This window comes from Panicum virgatum, chromosome 9N, assembly GCF_016808335.1.
Source record: "Panicum virgatum strain AP13 chromosome 9N, P.virgatum_v5, whole genome shotgun sequence".
NCBI lineage: Eukaryota > Viridiplantae > Streptophyta > Magnoliopsida > Poales > Poaceae > Panicum > Panicum virgatum.
The window spans coordinates 79256259-79275556 of NC_053153.1; the positions used below are offsets into that span (position 1 = coordinate 79256259).

Below are 19298 nucleotides of genomic sequence, written 5' to 3' on the forward strand. Positions count from 1 at the left end.
CATCATAACGTGCACTGTTTTTTTTACAGAGATAGTTGTTTGCCTAGTTTGGTCCCTCATGTTGGCATGGAATTCAAAAATTCAGATGTGGCTTGGGCATTTTGGCTTAGCTATGGAGGGCAGAGAGGGTTTGAGGTTAGAAAAAGATATACAAATAAGAGACCATCTGATGGCAAGATTACATCATGTAGATTTGTTTGTGCAAATGAGGGTCATCGATCTCTAGATAAAAGAGATCGTTTGATAAAGTGCCCTCGAGCTGAAACTAGAACTGATTGTCAAGTCCAAATGAATCTTGTAATGGACCGAGAGAAGGGAATTTTGAAAGTGACTCAACTAGTTTTGGAGCACAATCATGCACTGCACCTGCCAGAAACCTTGCACTTAATGGTGTCGCAGAGGAAAATTTCAGATTTACAGGCTTTTGAAATTGAAACGGCGGATAATGCGGGAATTCAGCCAAAAGCCGCACATGAGTTGGCAGCCCATCAAGTTGGTGGTCCACTCAATCTTAGCTACACTCTTCGTGACCACAAGAATTATTTGCGAACCAAGCGACAACGAAAGATGGCATATGGAGAAGCCGGTAGCATGCTCAAGTATTTTCAGGACAAAATTGCTGAGAATCCATCGTTCCAGTATACATTGCAAATGGATTGTGAAGAAAAAATAGCAAACATATTTTGGGCTGATGCTAAAATGGTCCTGGACTATGCGCATTTCGGTGATGTTGTTAGCTTTGATACTACTTTTGGAACCAACAATGAGAGTAGGCCTTTTGGTGTGTTTGTTGGATTCAATCACTTTAGAGAAACTATAATCTTTGGTGCTGCTCTCATGTATGATGAAACATTTGAGTCCTTCAAGTGGTTGTTTGAAACCTTTCTAAAAGCTCACAATGGACAGCAACCTAAAACATTCTATACTGACCAAGATGCTGCAATGATGAAGGCAGTTGGAGAAGTGTTTGTAGAAACATGGCATGGATTGTGCACCTTTCACATCATGCAAAATGCTATCAAGCATCTACATGAAGAGAAGGACGAAGACAAAAATGAAGGGAAGAAAAAAGAAAAGAAAAAGAGAAGAATGAAGAAAAAAATGAAGGGAAGAAAAAGGAGAAGAATGAGGAGCCAAGTATTCTCTCAGATTTTAGTGCATGCATGTTTGAGTATGAAGACATAGTAGAATTTGAACAAAAGTTTAACCTCATGAGGAGAAAGGTGACCAAGCAAACTTGATTGGACAGTATATACAAGTTGAAAGAAAAATGGGCTGCATATTATATGAAGGATGTCTTCACATTAGGAATGAGAAGTACACAATTGAGTGAGAGTTTCAACAATGACTTCTCATTCAATTGCTCGTCGGCCGCCGGTCGCACTCTCGTCGTAGCCTCTCCCCACCCGCGCCCAGTGCCTCGCCGCCGGCCGCAAGCCACCTCGCCGTGGCCTCGCTCCCCGCCCGAGCGCGGGCTTCCTGGCCGCCGGCGCCGGCTGCCTCGCCGCGGCCACCCCGCCGGCACCGGCTGCCTCGCCGCGGCCCACCCCGCGCGAGCTTCCTGGCCGCCGGCCGCCGGCCACCTCGCCGTGGCCTCGCTCCCCGCCCGAGCGCGGGCTTCCTGGCCGCCGGCCACCTCGTCGCGGCACCCCTCCGGCGCCAGCAGCCTCGCCGCGGCCCCCGCGCCCGGGCTTCCTGGCCGCCGGCCACCTCGTCGCGGCACCCCGCCGGCGCCAGCTGCCTCGCCGCGGCCACCCCGCCGCCGCGGCTGCCTGGCCGCTGGCCGCGGGCCGCGGGCCGCTGCCTGGCCGCCAGCCGTCGGCCCCCTCGCCATGGGCTACCTTGCCGCGCGCATCTACCTTCACGCCGGCAGGAAACGAAGGTGGTGGTGGGGTGGAGGAATGGGATGACTCGTGGGGTCCACATGTCATAGACTATGAGAGAAGGGATGAATCAGGGGTAAAACGGGAAGATCACTTGGCCGGGTACGAAAAAGAAAGATAAAAATGAAAGTGAGAGAATCCCTCGAAACGAAGAAATTCGTATCTTCGGTGTCAAATATTGAAAGGCTTATGAATTGAGTGTTAAATCCTGTGAGGCTTGCGTATCAGGTCTCAATTATTGAAATTTCTCGGCCCCTCCAGAGCAGCGCGGCCAGAGGGCGAGCTCCAGGCGGTAGCGGAGAGGAACCAGAGGAGGAGCGTGCGGGCGGGGGGAGTCTATTCCCCGCATATGCGAGCGGCGACAAACGCATCGCAAAAGGATTCGCCGCCGCTCCCCCGCCATCCGCCGCCTCCCCAAGGTCCGGCGCCGCCCCCGGCGCCTCCGCCGCCGCCCTCCACCGCCTCCAACCCTAACCAAGCTCGTCGCCACCGCGCCGCCGGCTTCTTCTCGCCCCCGCCGCCGGCCGCCGCCCACCGGGGGTCCTACCCCGCCCGGCCGGCGGCGCTCCCGCGCCGCCTCGCCCTCCGCCGGCTGAACCGTCGCCGCCGCCCGTCCTCCGCCACCCGGGGCCCCTCCTCTTCTAACGCCGGCGGCCATGGAGCTCCCCGAACCCAGGTAACCCGGAACCTTAAGCTCCGCCGCCTCCCTCCACCACCCCGGCCGCCGGCGACCTCGCCGGCGGCCGCTCCCCCCACCTACCACCCCTCCCCGACCACCTCCTCCCCCTCCCCAAGCTCCGGCCGCCGCTTACCTCAACGGAGAAGATGAACAGGAGCCACCGCGCCGCCGCCCTCCTCTTCTGCGATGGATCGATAGCAAATCGCATATGCGATATATAGATTTCCCCCGCGGGCGGGCTCCGAGCAGTGCCGGGGGGGGGGGGGGGGGGGGGCGAGGGGCGGCGACGTGGGAAGCACGCCGACGTGTGCTTGAGTGGGAAGGCGGGAGGACGGTTTCGGTCGGGGTGAGGCCGCGAGGGAGAGGTGTGGCGCTGCTGCTGCGGAGCGGGAGAAGGGCCGGAACGAGGAGCCGGTGACGGAGAGGAAGAAGCGTGTCAAATGTGAAAGTCTGGAAGAAGCTACACGTCTTGTGCATTCTCTAGATTGTTAACTCGCGAACCCGCTTGTTCAGAGGATTCGCGAACCCTCGTGACTCCGCCTTGCAGGCACGACGCCTGCCTCCTCCACGCGCTCCGCCGCCTCCATCCGCCCCTCCCTCCCTCTTCCCACCGGCGTCGCGCGCAGCTCCGCCGGCCCCGGCGCACCTCTGCCGGCCACCGTGCCCTCCCTCCCACTAGCCCCCACGCGCACCACCTCCACGGCCGCGCGCTGCCTCTACCGTGGCGCAGCCAGGGCCGCCGCCGCCGCGCCGCTTCCTCTGCGACCGGCGCGCCGCTCCCCGCCTCCTCCGCGGGGCCTCCTCTTCGCCTCCGCCACGCCACAGCCAGTCCGGCAGCGCCACCTCCTCTCTCTCCACACGCCGTCGCCGGCCTCGTGCCCACGCCGCCTCCATGCCTCCTCCGCCTCGATTCACCACCGCCACCTGGATGGCTGGATCCACGCCGTGCCGCCACCCAGTCGCTCCGCCCCTTTCTCCTCCGACGGTGATGGCGCGGCGCCGGCGCCGGCGCCGGTGCTGGTGTCCCTGCTCCTTCCCATCTTCTCCCTCTCCGGCTGCCCCTCCTTGCCCTCGGTCCAGCGCTGGTAACTTCAGCAGGCCATGGCGAAGATGATGGCTATGGCTTGCTTGCTCTGCTCTTCGCCGTGAGGACACTCGCAGCCTCAACGCCGCTGCCGCGGCAAGGGTGACGGTATGAATTTCTTGCTCTGCTCGCTCTACAAGCACCACCTGATTTGGTCCGTGATCGATGCTGTCTATCGATTAACAAGTAGCAGTAATTGTCAACTTGCACTTGTACTGTTCGATGAAAGGCTTGAACCATCCCCAATTCATCTGTCACACCTCTTTGCACAAGCTCCAGTCTTTAGAATTTTAACATGACAATATATTTGCTCCCAAAACAAACTTTTAATTTTGTATCAGCTCATCAAACTTGCTCGCAACTTCCAGCTAACCCAGGCGACAATGTATTTTCTGAAACTAGCTTCAGGAGTTGGTTCAGGGCCATGGCAGAATGGTAGCACAAAAATACGTAGCCTTTTTTTTCTGCTGAAAAGATCATAATAACTACTACTCCCTCCGTTCCAAAATAGTGTTCTTCCTAGCCTTTGAATACATTCGTTACTCACATCACGTATGTTGTTTGTATATATGTCTAGATTCGTTACTTAACTAACGAACGTGGACGGATTGAAAGAGGGCTAGAAAGAACACTATTTTGGAACGGAGGGAGTAATTTATATGTGCTTTGAGGAACTAGCTTGCATATAGTGCCACTCATCTGATACTACATATAAGTATCATTTATCTCTCTACATTTCAACATTTTCATAATAAATACCTACCATTCATCTGATACTATATATAAGTAGCCTTTATCTGTCTACCTTTCAATATCTTGGCCCTACAGATTGATAATTGCTAAAAAGTTATGAGACATGGTCTGATCAAACTTACTATATCAGCAGCTAGTAGAATTGTTAGCTCATATTTTAGGCTCTGATTGGTAGATAAAACGTTCCTTTAGGCTCTGATTGGTAGAATATCCTGGGGCTGGGTTGTGGTTGTTGCTGCAGGTGGTACAGTGCAACCAGGCATATCTACGATACAAAAAGCAGCAGCTGCTGTTGCAGCCCTCTGAAATGAGCTCAAGCAATCAACCCCTTAGTTATTTATCTTAAGGTTATCCATTACTTGGTAGGAGGGGAGAACTTAACCTCCTATTTATATGCGCACGCACCATACGAGCTAGCTGCAGCCTCTTTGATTAAATGTTTAGGATGGTTGATAAATTTTGTTTTTCTATCTTGTGTTTTAGATTGATATACAGAAATTTGTTCTCATGATTACTGAAGCCTATATGCCTAGGAGCAAACAGTGTTAATTTTTCGATAGGGCTAATGCTTCCTCAGGAACTACTTAGCTATCAGTTATATAAAAAACTATTTAAGCATTGTATAAACTTAGCTCCATTTAACTCATGTAAAGATTTAGTCGTACATCCTTGCATGTAAATGAGACTTAAGACATTTTTTCCTCAAACATGGTATCTACAGGTCCTGAAGGTACACCAGTAACCAGACTACCAGAGAGGAGCCATATCACCACCTTCTCTATAGTATTGCTTTCTTGAAGCCTACAACAGTACCTCAATGATTTATCTCTGCTTTTCCATTTCTCTTACTATGTAATCATGTTTGTTGCAGGTGGACATGGGAGTTTCTCTATAAAAGCATGGCACTCAGTGAGATGACATAGAATCTACAGCAAGCTTGCAATGAGCAAGAGTTCAAGTGGTTGCAGGTGAATTAGCATGATTCCTGTTCTTTTATATCCAGTCAATATACATTTTATTGTTTACCATGATATCTCATAAGCGAAATCTAGAGTGAACTTTAAATTCATCATGAAAAAACTAATAATTACAACGCCTCACGTTCTGTCAAGCCACGCAGGCGAGTGCAGGCCACCGACAGTGCTGCTGCTCCCATATCTCAAGTGCAAGGTAACCAGTCCATGGATGCTCTCCTCCCAAAACCTAGGTATCCTCTGCAGTTTCCCCATGCTAATTCTCCTCTCTCTCATTCTTTCATGGATTTCTAGGTCACCAAAACCTAGGATTTGAGGATTGGATTTTTTTCTCTCATTATCATCAGGTTGGACCAAATCTTTGCAAACTAAGTTTAATGTTTCAAAGTTTGATCTATTTACAAATATGGTGATGCACTGTGCTCATTACGCCCAATGTTCAAAAAAGTTTCATAGCTATGTCCCTTCTCCATTAGATGTTATGAACTGATAGAAAGTTCCTGTTATTTTATTGCAATATGCAATCCAAAATGCCTGGTATCTAGCATAATCTTTTTAAGTCCTTTTGTGTATTGATATAGATAGCTGCAAATTATAGATGGTTTTGTACTCACTTCAATGATTTCTAAAAGTCAAAATCCATCTCAATTCTGCTGCCTAAAACTGCATTACTACTACTGTATTGATCTTGACCAGCGCTTGCCAGTTCTTCTCTGCTTTCAGAGAGAAACAGGGTATCCAAAAGCTGAAATCACCCACACAAGGTGGTTCTGTCTCCAGTGCATAAACGTGTTTTCCTGAGATAGGCACATTGTTAGATTATTTCTGGTTCTTAGGTCCGTATATGAGTCACAGCTTAGTGACCCATGGATATATAACCATATCAAAATAGAAAGTTTCAAAAACTAACTCTATGTTAAAAAAATATGCTACTTTTCTATATAAATAAAAAATGAAAAAAAACTCAAAACACCCACTGTACAGCCCTCTACTAAATTGTTTACTTTTGATATCTAATATTGTAAGAGCTTTATAAATTTGGTCTGTTTTTTGAGCCATTTGCATACCACCATGTTGCCCTGCTTACGCTTTCCATCGCACGGTCCTGCAGCAGCATTTGCACAGAAAGATCAACAGTGGTTGTAGTCAAGGTGGCAACTAAAGGCGCTTTTAGCTGAGGAAGAAGCTGTGCGCAACTTTCTTGCAGAGCTCAATTATGTCACTATTCATTTCTTGGATTCATTTTAGGCTCAGTTACTTGAAAAAAAAAAAGGAAAGAAGCTACAGGGGATCGGATAGCATGCATTCAGATGCAAGGATACAGCTATGCCGCCTTCTTTTTTTTTTGTCTCCCTGTTCGATCTGGTAGTGAGGTAGTAAACACACATATATCTCAATTTGCAATTTCTCTGCATAGGGCAAAGAGATAAACATTATAGTTTCATTCACTGACTATTTACGCTTATGTAAAGAGCCACACAAATATGATTTCTTCCAGGTTTGTTATCTCCTACATCATCAATTTCTTTATTAATTGAATGTATAATTTTCTTTCCCAATCAAGGACTTGTATATATATTCGCAATCAAAGGACTCTGTTGCTCCTATTTTGTAAAATTAACCTTACTTATCTGTGCAGAGACAGTCATGTTTTGGCTCATCACCACATGTATACTCATTGAAGTCTGATCTCTGGCTCTATCCATATTGCTCCTCGTTGCTCTCTGCTGGCTGGCCCTCTCAATTGAGCTCCATGCCCAAATCGATAATATTGGATCCGGAGAGGAGATGCTGTGAGAGGCTTGGTAGTACTTCACACTTTCAGATATTGAATGTGATCGTTGTCCCATGCTAAATTGCTAATCCAAGAGGATAATAGAATGAGAAATAAGATGTATGCTCTAATACTCTATTGCCGTTAGCTCCCTTTATCCTTTTTTTTTTTGTGGAGCAAAGCGCATATGAAAAAAACTACCCAAATGGATATTGCTGCTCTGGTTTCTCCTTTAATGTCGCATTCACAAGTTTATTGATAGGGAAGATATTAATACACTGGGGGCACTCAGGGGCACGGCAACGCCGTGCCTTCGTATTTTAGACGGGAATGAAATTCTTTGTGCCGTTAGTATCTTCCAGACGAAGGAGGGAACCCAACTGTTGCATACTCCCACAATAAACTTCCGAGTCCATTAAAACCCCGGTATCCGTCCTGGGCCTAGTCCATCAGTTCTGAGTGGGCCGAGCTTGCCAGTGCCAGCACAGGAGAAGTTTTTCATGTCATTGGGCCTGCTCTCGCTTTGTCGCTGCAACCTCGAGCCTGCGCTGAGAGAAAACTTAGAAGGGACCGTATCTGGTGGAAACCACAGTGCTCGTGAAAACTCATACAAACCATGATAAAAAAATTATTTAAATTCATGAAAAAAAATCACACATGTAGATGACATGATGATACACAACCTTATAAACTATCATGTCCAAACTCGACTTCATTTGTGAGATATAAAAATAACAAATTTCTAACAAATCATTTGGACAACTTCTTGGCTTCAAATTTGTTATTTTTATATTTCATAAACGAAGTCAAGTTTGGATAAAATATTTTACAAGATTGTGTATCATCATATCATCTACATATGTGATTTTGTTTGTGAATTTAGATGACTTTTTTGTTGTGGTTTGCACAGGTTTCAAGGAAAGTTTAGTTTCCACCAGATATGTTCTCAACTTAGAAGCCATGACATTATAATTTAATTCTCTCTGCAGCACTATCAACTTCGTGGAGGCTTTATTTTCTTCAACGTCTAAAAGAAGTAGCAGCCCTGCCAATTCATGTGATCCTTATTTTAAACCCAAAAGGGAAAAAAGCAATGCCCATCGTTCGTTGCAAGGATTCTTTACAATTTCCGTGATGGCAACAAAGGACCTAATGCTTCTAGTTTACAGGTAGACTTGGGTACTGCAAGCCTGCAACCAACCCAAATTGCCTCAATTCTTTTTTGGAGGACAAATTGCCACTTCAATTTGTTGTGTCCCCACTCCCCGCAAGCTAAGGTGCTCCAGCTCACAAAGCACATCCAAATATTTGACCAGAAGCGCCAGTTCAGAATTCGCGAGTTCTTAAGCTTCATCAGGGTATTCTAATGCATATTAAAAATTATCATTCCCTACCGGATCAAGCTTGACAGAGCGCCAAATCGATCCTCCCGGATAAAACGGGCCCCGTTCGGCTGGCTGGTGCAGCAACCAGCCAGCCAGCCAGCCATTCGTGAGAAACCTGCCGGATCACAACAGCAAACCAGCCAGCCAGCCAATCGGCACAACAGCCAGCCGATCAGCAAGGCAACGACTACGATGACATCGACGGCTACTGCTCCAGCATGCTACGATCGGCTTGCGATGGGATCACGAAATTAATGATTAAGCATCATCTTATTGCATTGCCTGCTGTGATGTCTACTGATCCACAAGCACAGGCAGAACAGCCCATGTTTACCAGTTAACAACAACATGCTATCACCGCGTTCGGCAGGCTGGAGCTGGAGGTTGGAGCTGGAATGCTGTGAGAGGAAAATACTGTTGGGCTGGCTGGAGCGGGAGCTGGTGGTTAGAGTAGTGTTCGAGGAAATTACTGTAGCGCTGGAGGAGTGTAGACCAGCCGAACACAGTGTATCTCATCAATGCGTGGGGCTCTACCTCTACTCTACTAGTAGAAAGTTTTGAATGACGTAGGGACTATAGATGGAGAGCTAGAACATCTCGTGTATTCAAAACTCCAAGCTCTCAGTACAAACTAATCCTACATGCAGCTACCACTAAACTACACTGCATCAGTTCATCGCCTACGCTTTAGCAGACAGTACGTTCCATCCGGTGTCGACTGCTAGGCTTCCTATCATACCTATCGCACACGATTTTCGAGAAAAAAATCTCACATGCATGGAGTACTAAATGAAATTTATTTGCAAAACTTTTTCACGAATGAGTATAATTTTTCACGACGAATCTAATGATAGTAATTAATCGATGATTGGCTACAGTAATGCTACAGTGACCATCCTCTAATCGTGCGGTCAAAAGCCTCATTAGGTTCGTCTCGCGAAGTAGCGCAGGGTTGTGGAGTTAGTTTTGTAAATTGCCTTTATTTAGTACCATTAATTATTGGTCAAAATTTTTATGCTACATGTGCTACTTCAAACAAAACAGGACCCGTGCAAGATCTGAAAGGTTCTGCAGCGTGGTGATGCATGTGACGAGGCAGCAGCATCATACCATAAGGCAGCCCACAGGGGCAGGAAGGGAATAAAGCGTATGTTTAGATCCCACAAAAACTCTAAATTTTCCATCATATTTCCATCACATCGAAATATTAAATATAACAAATAACCCATGCATGTAGTACTAAATTTAGGTAAATAAAAAAACTAATTGCATAGTTTTGATGTACATTGCGAGATGAATCTTTTGAGTCTAGTTAGGTTATGGTAGGACAATATTTACCACAAACAAATAAAAAATGCTACAGTGTGCTGCAATGTCCAATATGACTTTTTCTTCCACCTTTTCGGATCTAAACACAGCCAAAAGCGGCAGAGAATTGTGGAGCAGAAGCAGCACCAGCAGCCGCCGCTTAAAACAAATCTTAACTTGTGGATATGGATGTGCCTCTTGCTAGTTTAGCATACCCGTCAGGATAATCGTAATGTAATTAGAGGTCCGCCTAATCCCCGCGAAAAGAAAGAAGCCAGTTCTAATCATGGAGCTCAGCTCACGGTAGTAGTAGCAGCAGCAGAATAGTCGTAGCCATCAGACGTCAGTGAGTGGGGGCTAGCGGCTGTCTGGCCGTGGCCGGCGCATGGAGCACGCGGAGGCTTCGAGAACGCTTGGGGAAGGATGGCGATTCGCCACGGCGCCCAGCCAATTATGAGCCGGTGTCGCTCGTGGCGCGCCGCCCGACGGAGCAGACGACGTGTCCCCGTCGCACGAGCCGAGTAAGCAGCGAGAGGTCTTGGAGTGGATGGTCGTTTTTGGCCACGGGCCTGGCGATTCGCCACGGCGCCCAGCCAATTATGAGCCGGTGTCGCTCGTGGTGCGCCGCCCGACGGAGCAGACGAACACGGATGTTGAGCTTGAGGTTGGAGTTGAGTTTTGTTTGAGAAAAATACTATTATCTAGCTGGTGGTTAAAGGTTGGAGTTGGAGTGGTATGAGAAAGAAATACTGTAGGCCTGGAGGGCTGCAGACCAGCCGAACACGGTGGACGTGTCCCCGTCGCACGAGCCGAGTAGGCAGCGAGAAGACATGGAGTGGATGGTCGTTTTTGGCCATGGGCCCATGGCCGGTGCCGGAACGGGGGGAGTGGCGCGTTGAAAGATCTCGTCTCGCCGTCCTTGAGACTTGAGAGAGGTTGGTTGTTCGTGGCCTAGGCTTGATGTGCGGTGTTGTGCGTATATCTGGGGAAGAATCTTGAAGGAAAGAACGGTCTCGTTTCCATGAGATTAGGTACAAGATATCTACTTTGGACTATTTTTTCTCTCTCAAAAGATAGTTTTTGAATGAGACAGGTAACGAGAGTGAACAGGACAAGTTTTCACTAGTAGAAAACAAGCCAAAAGTCCATTCTAAAAGTAGCATAGGTACTGATTCATCTTCGTACCGATACTTTTGGAGTTGATGGAATCTATGAATGAGCCTTAGATACTGGTTGGATAACACCAACCGATACCTAAGGCTCACCATAAGTACCGGATGATAATTTTTACATTAGTATCGGGTAGTACCATCAACCGATACCTATGGATGAGTCTTAGGTACCGATTGGTCCAAGGGTTAATTCAAAAAAAAATATATCTCTTCCCATCACAATTAATGTGTAGGTAAGATAGTAAAAAGGTACACATGATGCAAGAGGTCCCAAATTCAAATCCCAACCACCACCCTCATGCATATTTTTGATAAAAATGAGTGTCTTAGGTACCGGTTATTTTATCCGGTGTTAAAGTCAAGAGCCTTTAATTTCGGTTTCGGGGTATCGGTCGGAAAAATTGGTATCTAAGGCACTTCTGAACCGGTGTCTAAGGGCCTTGTTTTAGTAGTGTTGTTTTTTTTTACAAGTTACAAGTGAACAGGACAAGTCACTCATTCGAAAGAACCAGCCAGCCCTATAGATAGCTGTCAGAATTGCAAATACAGCTACGTGTAATTTGGATCAGTAAGTAGCCGGAGAAAAAAGTCATCACAGGCCGTGTTTGGTTGCCCCGTGAAAAAGTTTTGATGAAAATTTTTTGCTACTTTAACCATCAATTAAGAGTATTAAATAAAGTCTAATTATAAAATTACTTTCACAATTATAGTACTGTAGCATTTACTCTAACTAATGAGGCTTTTGACCGAACGATTAGTGAATAATTGAGCACGGTCACTGTAGCTTAAGCACTCACTACGTCAGATGTTGACACTTCTTCTGCTGAGCCGGTTACCACGTCTACGGATCCTCTCCCAGGCAGTGCTAGCACGAGAGCCTCTACCACAGCTACACCCCCAGTCACTTCAGATCCAGCAGGCAGTTCTGACCAGCAGCTCCCGTCTGTCACCGAGGGTACACCGTCCGACGACGACGATGACCCGCACCGTTTCCTCGCCGTACCACGACAGCCAGATCAGTAGCTCGCCTTTTTGGTGCTTTGTTGCCAAAGGGGGAGAGAGAGTCAGGGGGAGTTGGAGTCAGGGGGAGGGTAGAGATAGAGAGAGCTCGTAGTTATCAGGACTTTGATTCTTTGTATCACATTTGGTGTTAGTTCATGGATATGTACATTTGTCGCTTGAGTATGCCGTGCTTTGAGACATATCTATGGATTTCGTTTGAACCGTTGAGCTCTTTGGTCCTTCTTTCGAGTTTGCTTGTGTTTATCCTGTTTTATCTTTCTCGCTCTCTCGATTTTTATGTTTGTGTTGTCATCAATCACCAAAAAGGGGGAGATTGTAAGCATCTAGGCCCTCAAGGTATGTTTCGGTGATTAATGACAACCATTATTGTGACTAATGAGTTTGTGCAGCTTAATAGATCATTATTGCTCATTTGGTCATATGACAAAAGAGGCCCCTCAATTTTGTTATCCAAAAAGGCGATCTCGGTATTCAACTTATATATATGTCAAGACTAAGGATCTTTCTAGTCCTAAGTGTCATAAGGTTGAGAAGGACACTTAGGTTAGTATATGTTTTATAGTTTTGTAGTGATCGCACTATTAAGAGGGGTTAAGACTAAGTAACTTGAGCATGGACATGGTCACTTGAAAATGGATGCACACTATGGTCACTCAAGTTTCTTAAAGTTCAAATAAGTGGTTCTCAACTTATATCTCAAGAATATTTGGATTTCATTCAAGACTCAAATCAGAAAAGGCAAAATCAGAAAAAGTCTTTAACACCGGTTTAACCGACAATCTCAATTTTCTATACGTCGGTTAAACGAAGTCAGCAGAGTCTGGACAAGTCAATACACCGGTTAAACCGACGTGTTTGAATTTAACGTCGGTGCATTAGTCCAGAGTTGGTTTTTCCAGGGTATTTCAAGTTCTATACACCGGTTAAACCGACGATGTTTGAAATGGGACGTCGGTGCAATTGACCAGTGAGATGGTTTTTCCAAGGATTTCAGAAGTTGTACTCACCGGTTAAACCGACGATAGGTTTGAGTTAACGTCGGTGCAGTTGTCCAGAGACTTGGTTTTTCAGTTGATCAGTGGACAACTACACTCACCGGTTAAACCGATGATACGTCGGTTAATCTGCCCAAGTTGTAACGGCTAGTTTTCAGAAGGGGCAGTTTACATTCATCGGTTAAAGCGACGATGACTATTGGAGGTACGTCGGATTAACCGGCGCTACGCAGTTTTCTGGCAGCTTTTCTCCAACGGCTCTATTCGTGTGAGCTGCCTATATATACCCCTCCAATGGGTCATTTTGCTACTCTTGACACCAGGCAACATACATACACTCATACTATAGTCAAGAGCCACCTTGAGCTTCATCTTCCACATACTTGTTCATTCAATCAATCAAGAAGCAAGATTAAGGACTTGAGTAGAGAGAAGCTTGTGTGCATCCGTTCTTGGTGATCGGTTCTTACTCAAGTGAAGGCCTTAGCTTGCTACTCTTGATGATTGGCATCACCTAGGCGATCTTGGTGATCGAGGTGTTTCTCGCGGAGCTTGCCAAGGATTGTGGGAGCCCGGAGAAGAAGTTTGTACGTGGCTTGATCTCCACCACGCCGGGATGGTGAACGGAGACTCTTAGTGAGCGCCCTCGTCTCGGTGACTTGGGAGGTGACAAGACTCTTTGTGAGTGTCACAATGTGGATTAGGGGTGTGTGCCAACACATCGATACCACGAGAAAAAAATCCGGTCGTCTCTTGTCCACTCTCTTTATTCAAGCATTTTCTTTCATGCAAGCATCGCCATGATTCAAGCGATGATGAAAAAGAAGAAAGGAAGAACAAAAATAAGAGACTTGGGAAGAAAAAGAGCCATGACAAGAAGACCAAGCTCTTCCCAAAAAAAGGGCAACACCAAGAGAAGCTTCTTGGTGGAAAAGCAAGAGTGGGTAACCGATGTCTCATCAAGCGAAGATTCAAGTGATGAAGAAGACATAGTCACCATCGCCCTCACAAATGAAGAACCATCGCTACCTCCACCTCCAATGTGCCTCATGGCCAAAGGTAACTCTAAGGTATGTGAGAGTGAAGATGATAGTGATGATGAGCTTGACCCTAATGAGTTTGCTAACCTCATTAATGAATATACATCCGTCATCAAGAGGGAAAAGGGCAAAGTCAAAGTTCTTGAGAGCACTCATGCCAACTTAGAGCTTGCCCACTCTGATTTGTTTGGCAAGTACAATGACTTGCTCAAAAAGCATAATGAGTCACTTGTACTTGCTAAGCAAGTTGAAGAGAGCCACAAAAAACTTAAACAAGAGCATAGGGAGTTGGCTCACAAGTATCAAGAACTTGAATTTGCCTATGAAGCAATTGACCCAAGTCTTGAGAACTTTGCTCATGAAACTATTGAGAAGGTCAACGCTTCTACTTCATGTGATGACCTACTCATTAATGCAAATGCTATTAATGCTTTGCCCGAACTTGTACCTTCTAGGGAAAAGGAATTGATGGATCAAGTGGCAAGCCTCAAGAGTAGTGTGGAGAAGCTCTCAAGAGGAGAATACATCCACAAGGAGATTCTCTTCAACAATGCCCGTGACTATGACAAGAGAGGTCTTGGTTCATTTTCGGAGCCAAACATAGCTACTACTCCTTCTCCGGAGATCAAGATTAGCTTCATCAAGGAAGTTGGTTCATATTGCCAACATTGCCAAGTCACCGGGCACCACACTAGGGAGTGCACTTTACCATCACGTCCTCTTCCTAATTTACCCAAGAATTACTCATCAATGTTTCAAAATAACCATTTTCTCTTGAGTAAAGTGAAGGGCAAGGTGAAGGCCAAATTTATTGGCAAACTCACTAAGGAGTCAAAGAAGAAGCTCCCCAAGCAACTTTGGGTCCCAAAAGCTCTTGTCACACATGTGCAAGGCCCAAAGCTTGTTTGGGTGCCTAAAACTCAAAAGTGAATTCTTATGTGTGTAGGTGAACTACAAAGCCGGTGGAAAACATTGGGTACTTGATAGCGGTTGCTCTCAACACATGACCGGCAATGATAGCATGTTCACCACTCTTTAAGACCCCGGAGATCATGAACATGTCACCTATGGTGATAATTCAAGGGGAAAAGTTTTAGGTTTGGGTAGAATAGCAATTTCTAAAGATTTATCTATTTCTAATGTCTTGTTTGTAGAAGCACTTAGCTTTAATCTCATTTCTATTGCTCAATTGTGTGATCTTGGACTAACGTGTACCTTTGACAAGAATGGTGTTCTAGTAACTCATGAAAAAGACAAGTCATTGGTATTCACGGGGTTTAGGCATGGCAACATCTATTTAGTGGATTTCTCTTCAAAGCAAACAAGCACCATGACATGCCTCTTCACCAAGTCGTCTCTTGGGTGGCTTTGGCATAGAAGAATTGCTCATATTGGCATAAGCAACCTCAAGAAAGCCCACAAGAGAGGGATGATCACCGGCTTGAAGGACGTTACTTTTGATAAGAACAAGTTATGCAAAGCATGTCAAGCCGGAAAGCAAGTTGCAACACATCATCCTATCAAGACAATGTTGTCTACCTCCAAGCCGCTCGAGCTACTTCACATGGATCTCTTTGGTCCAACTACATACAAGAGCATTGGTGGTAACCTCTATTGCCTAGTAATTGTTGATGATTTTTCACGTTACACTTGGGTTATGTTTCTAGGCGATAAGGGTGAAACTCCGGAACTCTTCAAGACATTTGCAAGAAGAGCTCAAAGGGAGTACAACTCCCCAATTGTGAAGATCCGGAGTGACAACGGCACCGAGTTCAAAAATATGAAGATTGAAGAATGGTGCGATGAAGAGGGCATTAAGCATGAGTTTTCCGCCACCTACACGCCTCAACAAAATGGAGTGGTGGAAAGAAAGAACAAGACACTCATCACCCTAGCAAGAGCAATGTTGGATGATTATGGCACGTCCGAGAAGTTTTGGGCGGAAGCAATCAACACGGCGTGTCATGCATCCAACCGAGTGTATCCTCACCGACTCCTCAAGAAAACTCCATATGAGCTCATCACCGGGAGGAAACCAAATATATCATACTTTCGAGTCTTTGGTTGCAAATGCTTCATCTATAAGAAGAAAAGGCTCTGTAAATTTGAGAGTAGATGTGATAAAGGTTTCTTTCCTGGTTATGCATCAAACTCCAAAGCATATAGAGTATTCAATCAAACCTCCGGGTTAGTTGAAAAAACATGTGATGTGGAGTTCGATGAATCTAATGGCTCCCAAGAGGAGGTTGTTGGCTATGACAATGTAGGTGATGAGGAGATTGATGAAGCTTTGAAGAATATGTCCATTGGGGATATCAAGCCGGAAGAGGTGCATGAAGGCAATGATCAAGGGGGAGGACCTTCCTCATCTACACCAAGCACCTCTACGGCACCCCAAGTGAATAAAGATCAAGACAAAAATAATACACAACCTCAAGAAGATGTGCCAACGCCAACACCCCAAGTCCAAGAACAAGAAGAGCAAAGTGTTCCACCACAAGCACAAGTCACCCATGATCCACCCCAACAAGCATCCACGCAAGTACCGCTAGTGAAGCATGGCCGCATCTCCAAGGATCATCCAATTGGTCAAATCATTGGTAGTCCTTCCAAGGGAGTAAGAACTCGCTCTAAGCATGCTTCATTTTGTGAATATTACTCGTTTGTTTCTTGTATTGAACCCACTAGCATAGAGGAAGCACTTGAGGACTCGGATTGGGTGATGGCCATGCAAGAAGAATTGAACAACTTCACCCGCAATGAAGTTTGGGTCCTCGAAGCTCCTCCGAAAGACAAGAACATCATCGGCACCAAGTGGGTCTTTCGAAACAAGCAAGATGAACATAGGGTGGTGATACGCAACAAAGCAAGACTTGTGGCAAAAGGGTTTTCTCAAGTCGAAGGTTTGGATTTTGGTGAAACCTTTGCTCCTGTCGCAAGACTTGAAGCTATCCGCATCCTTCTTGCTTACTCTTCACATCATAACATTAAGTTGTATCAAATGGATGTGAAAAATGCATTCTTAAATGACGTTATTAACGAACTTGTTTATGTTGAGCAACCTCCCGGGTTTGAAGATCCGAGGAATCCTAACCATGTTTATAGGTTGCACAAGGTACTCTATGGGCTCAAACAAGCTCCAAGGGCTTGGTATGAGAGGCTTCGTGACTTCCTAATCATGCAAGGCTTCAAGATCGGGAGGGTGGACACCACGTTGTTCACAAAAAAACGTCAACGGGGATCTTTTCATTTGTCAGATTTATGTTGACGATATTATCTTTGGCTCAACTAATGATTTACTAAGTCATGAGTTTGCTACCATGATGTCTAGGGAATTCGAGATGTCCATGATTAGCGAATTGACCTTCTTCTTTGGTTTTCAAGTCAAACAAATGAAGGAAGGGACATTCATCCATCAAGAAAAATATACTAAAGATATCTTGAAGAAGTTCAAGATGGATGAGTGCAAGCCAATCAAGACTCCCATGGCAACAAACGGGCATCTCGACTTGGATGTGGACGGTAAATCGATTGATCAATACCTCTATCGTTCTATGATAGGGTTTTTGCTTTACCTTACCGCATCTAGGCCTGATATAATGTTTAGTGTGTGCTTGTGTGCCCGCTTTCAAGCAAACCGAAAGGAATCACACCTCTCGGCTGTGAATAGGATCCTTCGGTATCTCAAGCACACCCCAAGCATAGGCTTGTGGTACCCCAAAGGCGCTAGCTTAGATCTCTTGGGATACTCGGATTCGGATTTTGCCGGAAGCCGTGTGGATCGCAAGAGTACCTCCGGGGGTTGCCACTTGCTTGGGCGTTCTCTAGTTTCTTGGTCGAGTAAGAAGCAAAATTCCGTGGCTTTGTCCAACGCGGAAGCGGAATATATAGCGGCCGGTGCATATTGTGCCCAAATCCTATATATGAAGCAAACCCTTTTGGACTTTGGTGTGAAACTAGATAGGATACCACTCCTTTGTGACAATGAAAGTGCCGTAAAAATTGCCAAGAATCCGGTTCAACACTCTCGCACAAAGCACATTGATATTCGCCATCACTTCTTGCGTGATCACAAAGCCAAAGGAGACATATCTCTTCAAGGTGTGAGATCCGAGGAGTAATTGGCGGATATCTTCACAAAACCATTAGACGAGAGTACCTTTGTTAGGCTAAGGAATGAGCTTAATGTGTTAGATGCGGCAAACGTCATGTAAGTTGCCATGTCATATAGAAAAATACATACATATAGGACACTTGTCTAACCATGGTAAGATAGTGATGAGCAAGGGTTTAGCTAGAGGTGGTGGTACACTTGTTTTCCTCTAGGCTTGTAGAAAGGCTCATCATGAAGAAACTTCCCCTGGGTTCAAACTTGACAAGTAGAATTTAAATTCTTGCTATGCATTTTTTGTCATATAGATGTGCACTTCATGTTTACCTTAATTTCGTATGTGGTTGTAGCTTGCACCATCATTGCATGCGTAAGGGTCACAAAGGAGATCACTTGATGAAAATGAGACTTGTTTCAAATACAAGATCTTAATTCATGAAAAGTGAAAAGAGCAAAGTGTTAGGTGCGTTATTGCCTAGTGAGCAATGTCTTGATGAGTTTGAAGCTTTTTATCTTCAATATTCCTATGACATGGCTCATACATTTTATTTAGCGCTTTGTCTCTCTTGCGGCTTTTCCTTGTGTTTGAAAAGAAAATTATTTAAGCAAGTGTGCTATCCTTTTTATCTTGAGGGGTAAAGTCGCCTATGCAAGTCCATTAACTTGAGTTTATTTGAGTTTTATAAGTTTATTGGACTTAGCATAGAAGTGTGAGCTGAGTGAAGGTTTTTTGGCTGCACCGGTTAAACCGACGCTCAAAGGATTTAACTCATCGGTTTAACCGGCGTTACTAAGTTGTGTCTCAGCTCAGTCAGTTTCAGGCGTTCAACCGGCGTATACAAAAGTCACATCGTCGGATCAACCGGCGTTCAGATACAGATCTGGTGGAGTCTCGGGTAAACTACACCGACGCAATCAACCGGCGTTCAAACCCTATGCGTCGGATCGACCGGTGTTAAGGAAAAACGCGAGCCCACCTGTCATATATGTGTCTCACTCGGGCCGCCTTCCACTCTTTCCTCTGTTTCGCCCGGTTCTTCCCGACTCCCGCCGCCAGCCCGAGCCGCCGCCGCCGCTCCGCACCCGCCTCCGCGCCGCCACCTCTCGCCGTCGCCGC

The 19298-nt window shown here is 45.9% G+C and overlaps 1 protein-coding gene and 1 long non-coding RNA gene across 7 annotated transcripts; one reads left to right on the top strand and one right to left on the bottom strand.

The window, feature by feature from the left end:
* Positions 1–1282: 1282 nt before the first annotated feature.
* Positions 1283–1834, bottom strand: LOC120689394 (translation initiation factor IF-2-like). Its single transcript, XM_039971679.1, has one exon. The coding sequence runs from the start codon at positions 1832–1834 to the stop codon at positions 1283–1285; it is 552 nt and encodes a 183-aa protein (XP_039827613.1).
* A 1022-nt stretch (positions 1835–2856) lies between these two features.
* LOC120693354 lies at positions 2857–7283 on the top strand. 6 transcript variants are annotated; one of them, XR_005682976.1, is made up of 6 exons: positions 2857–3754; positions 5121–5182; positions 5271–5367; positions 5512–5569; positions 5668–5720; positions 6485–7272. It is a non-coding gene; the product is annotated as an uncharacterized LOC120693354 (long non-coding RNA). The 6 variants fall into 6 exon arrangements; XR_005682975.1 differs by having other exon boundaries at positions 5512–5720; XR_005682974.1 differs by lacking the exon at positions 5668–5720 and having other exon boundaries at positions 5512–5606.
* The last annotated feature ends 12015 nt before the right edge of the window (positions 7284–19298 follow it).

What these genes read in the sequence shown, in the direction of transcription:
- LOC120689394 (XM_039971679.1), bottom strand. Translation starts at nt 1,834, where the DNA reads ATGGCGAGGGGGCCGACGGCTGGCGGCCAGGCAGCGGCCCGCGGCCCG.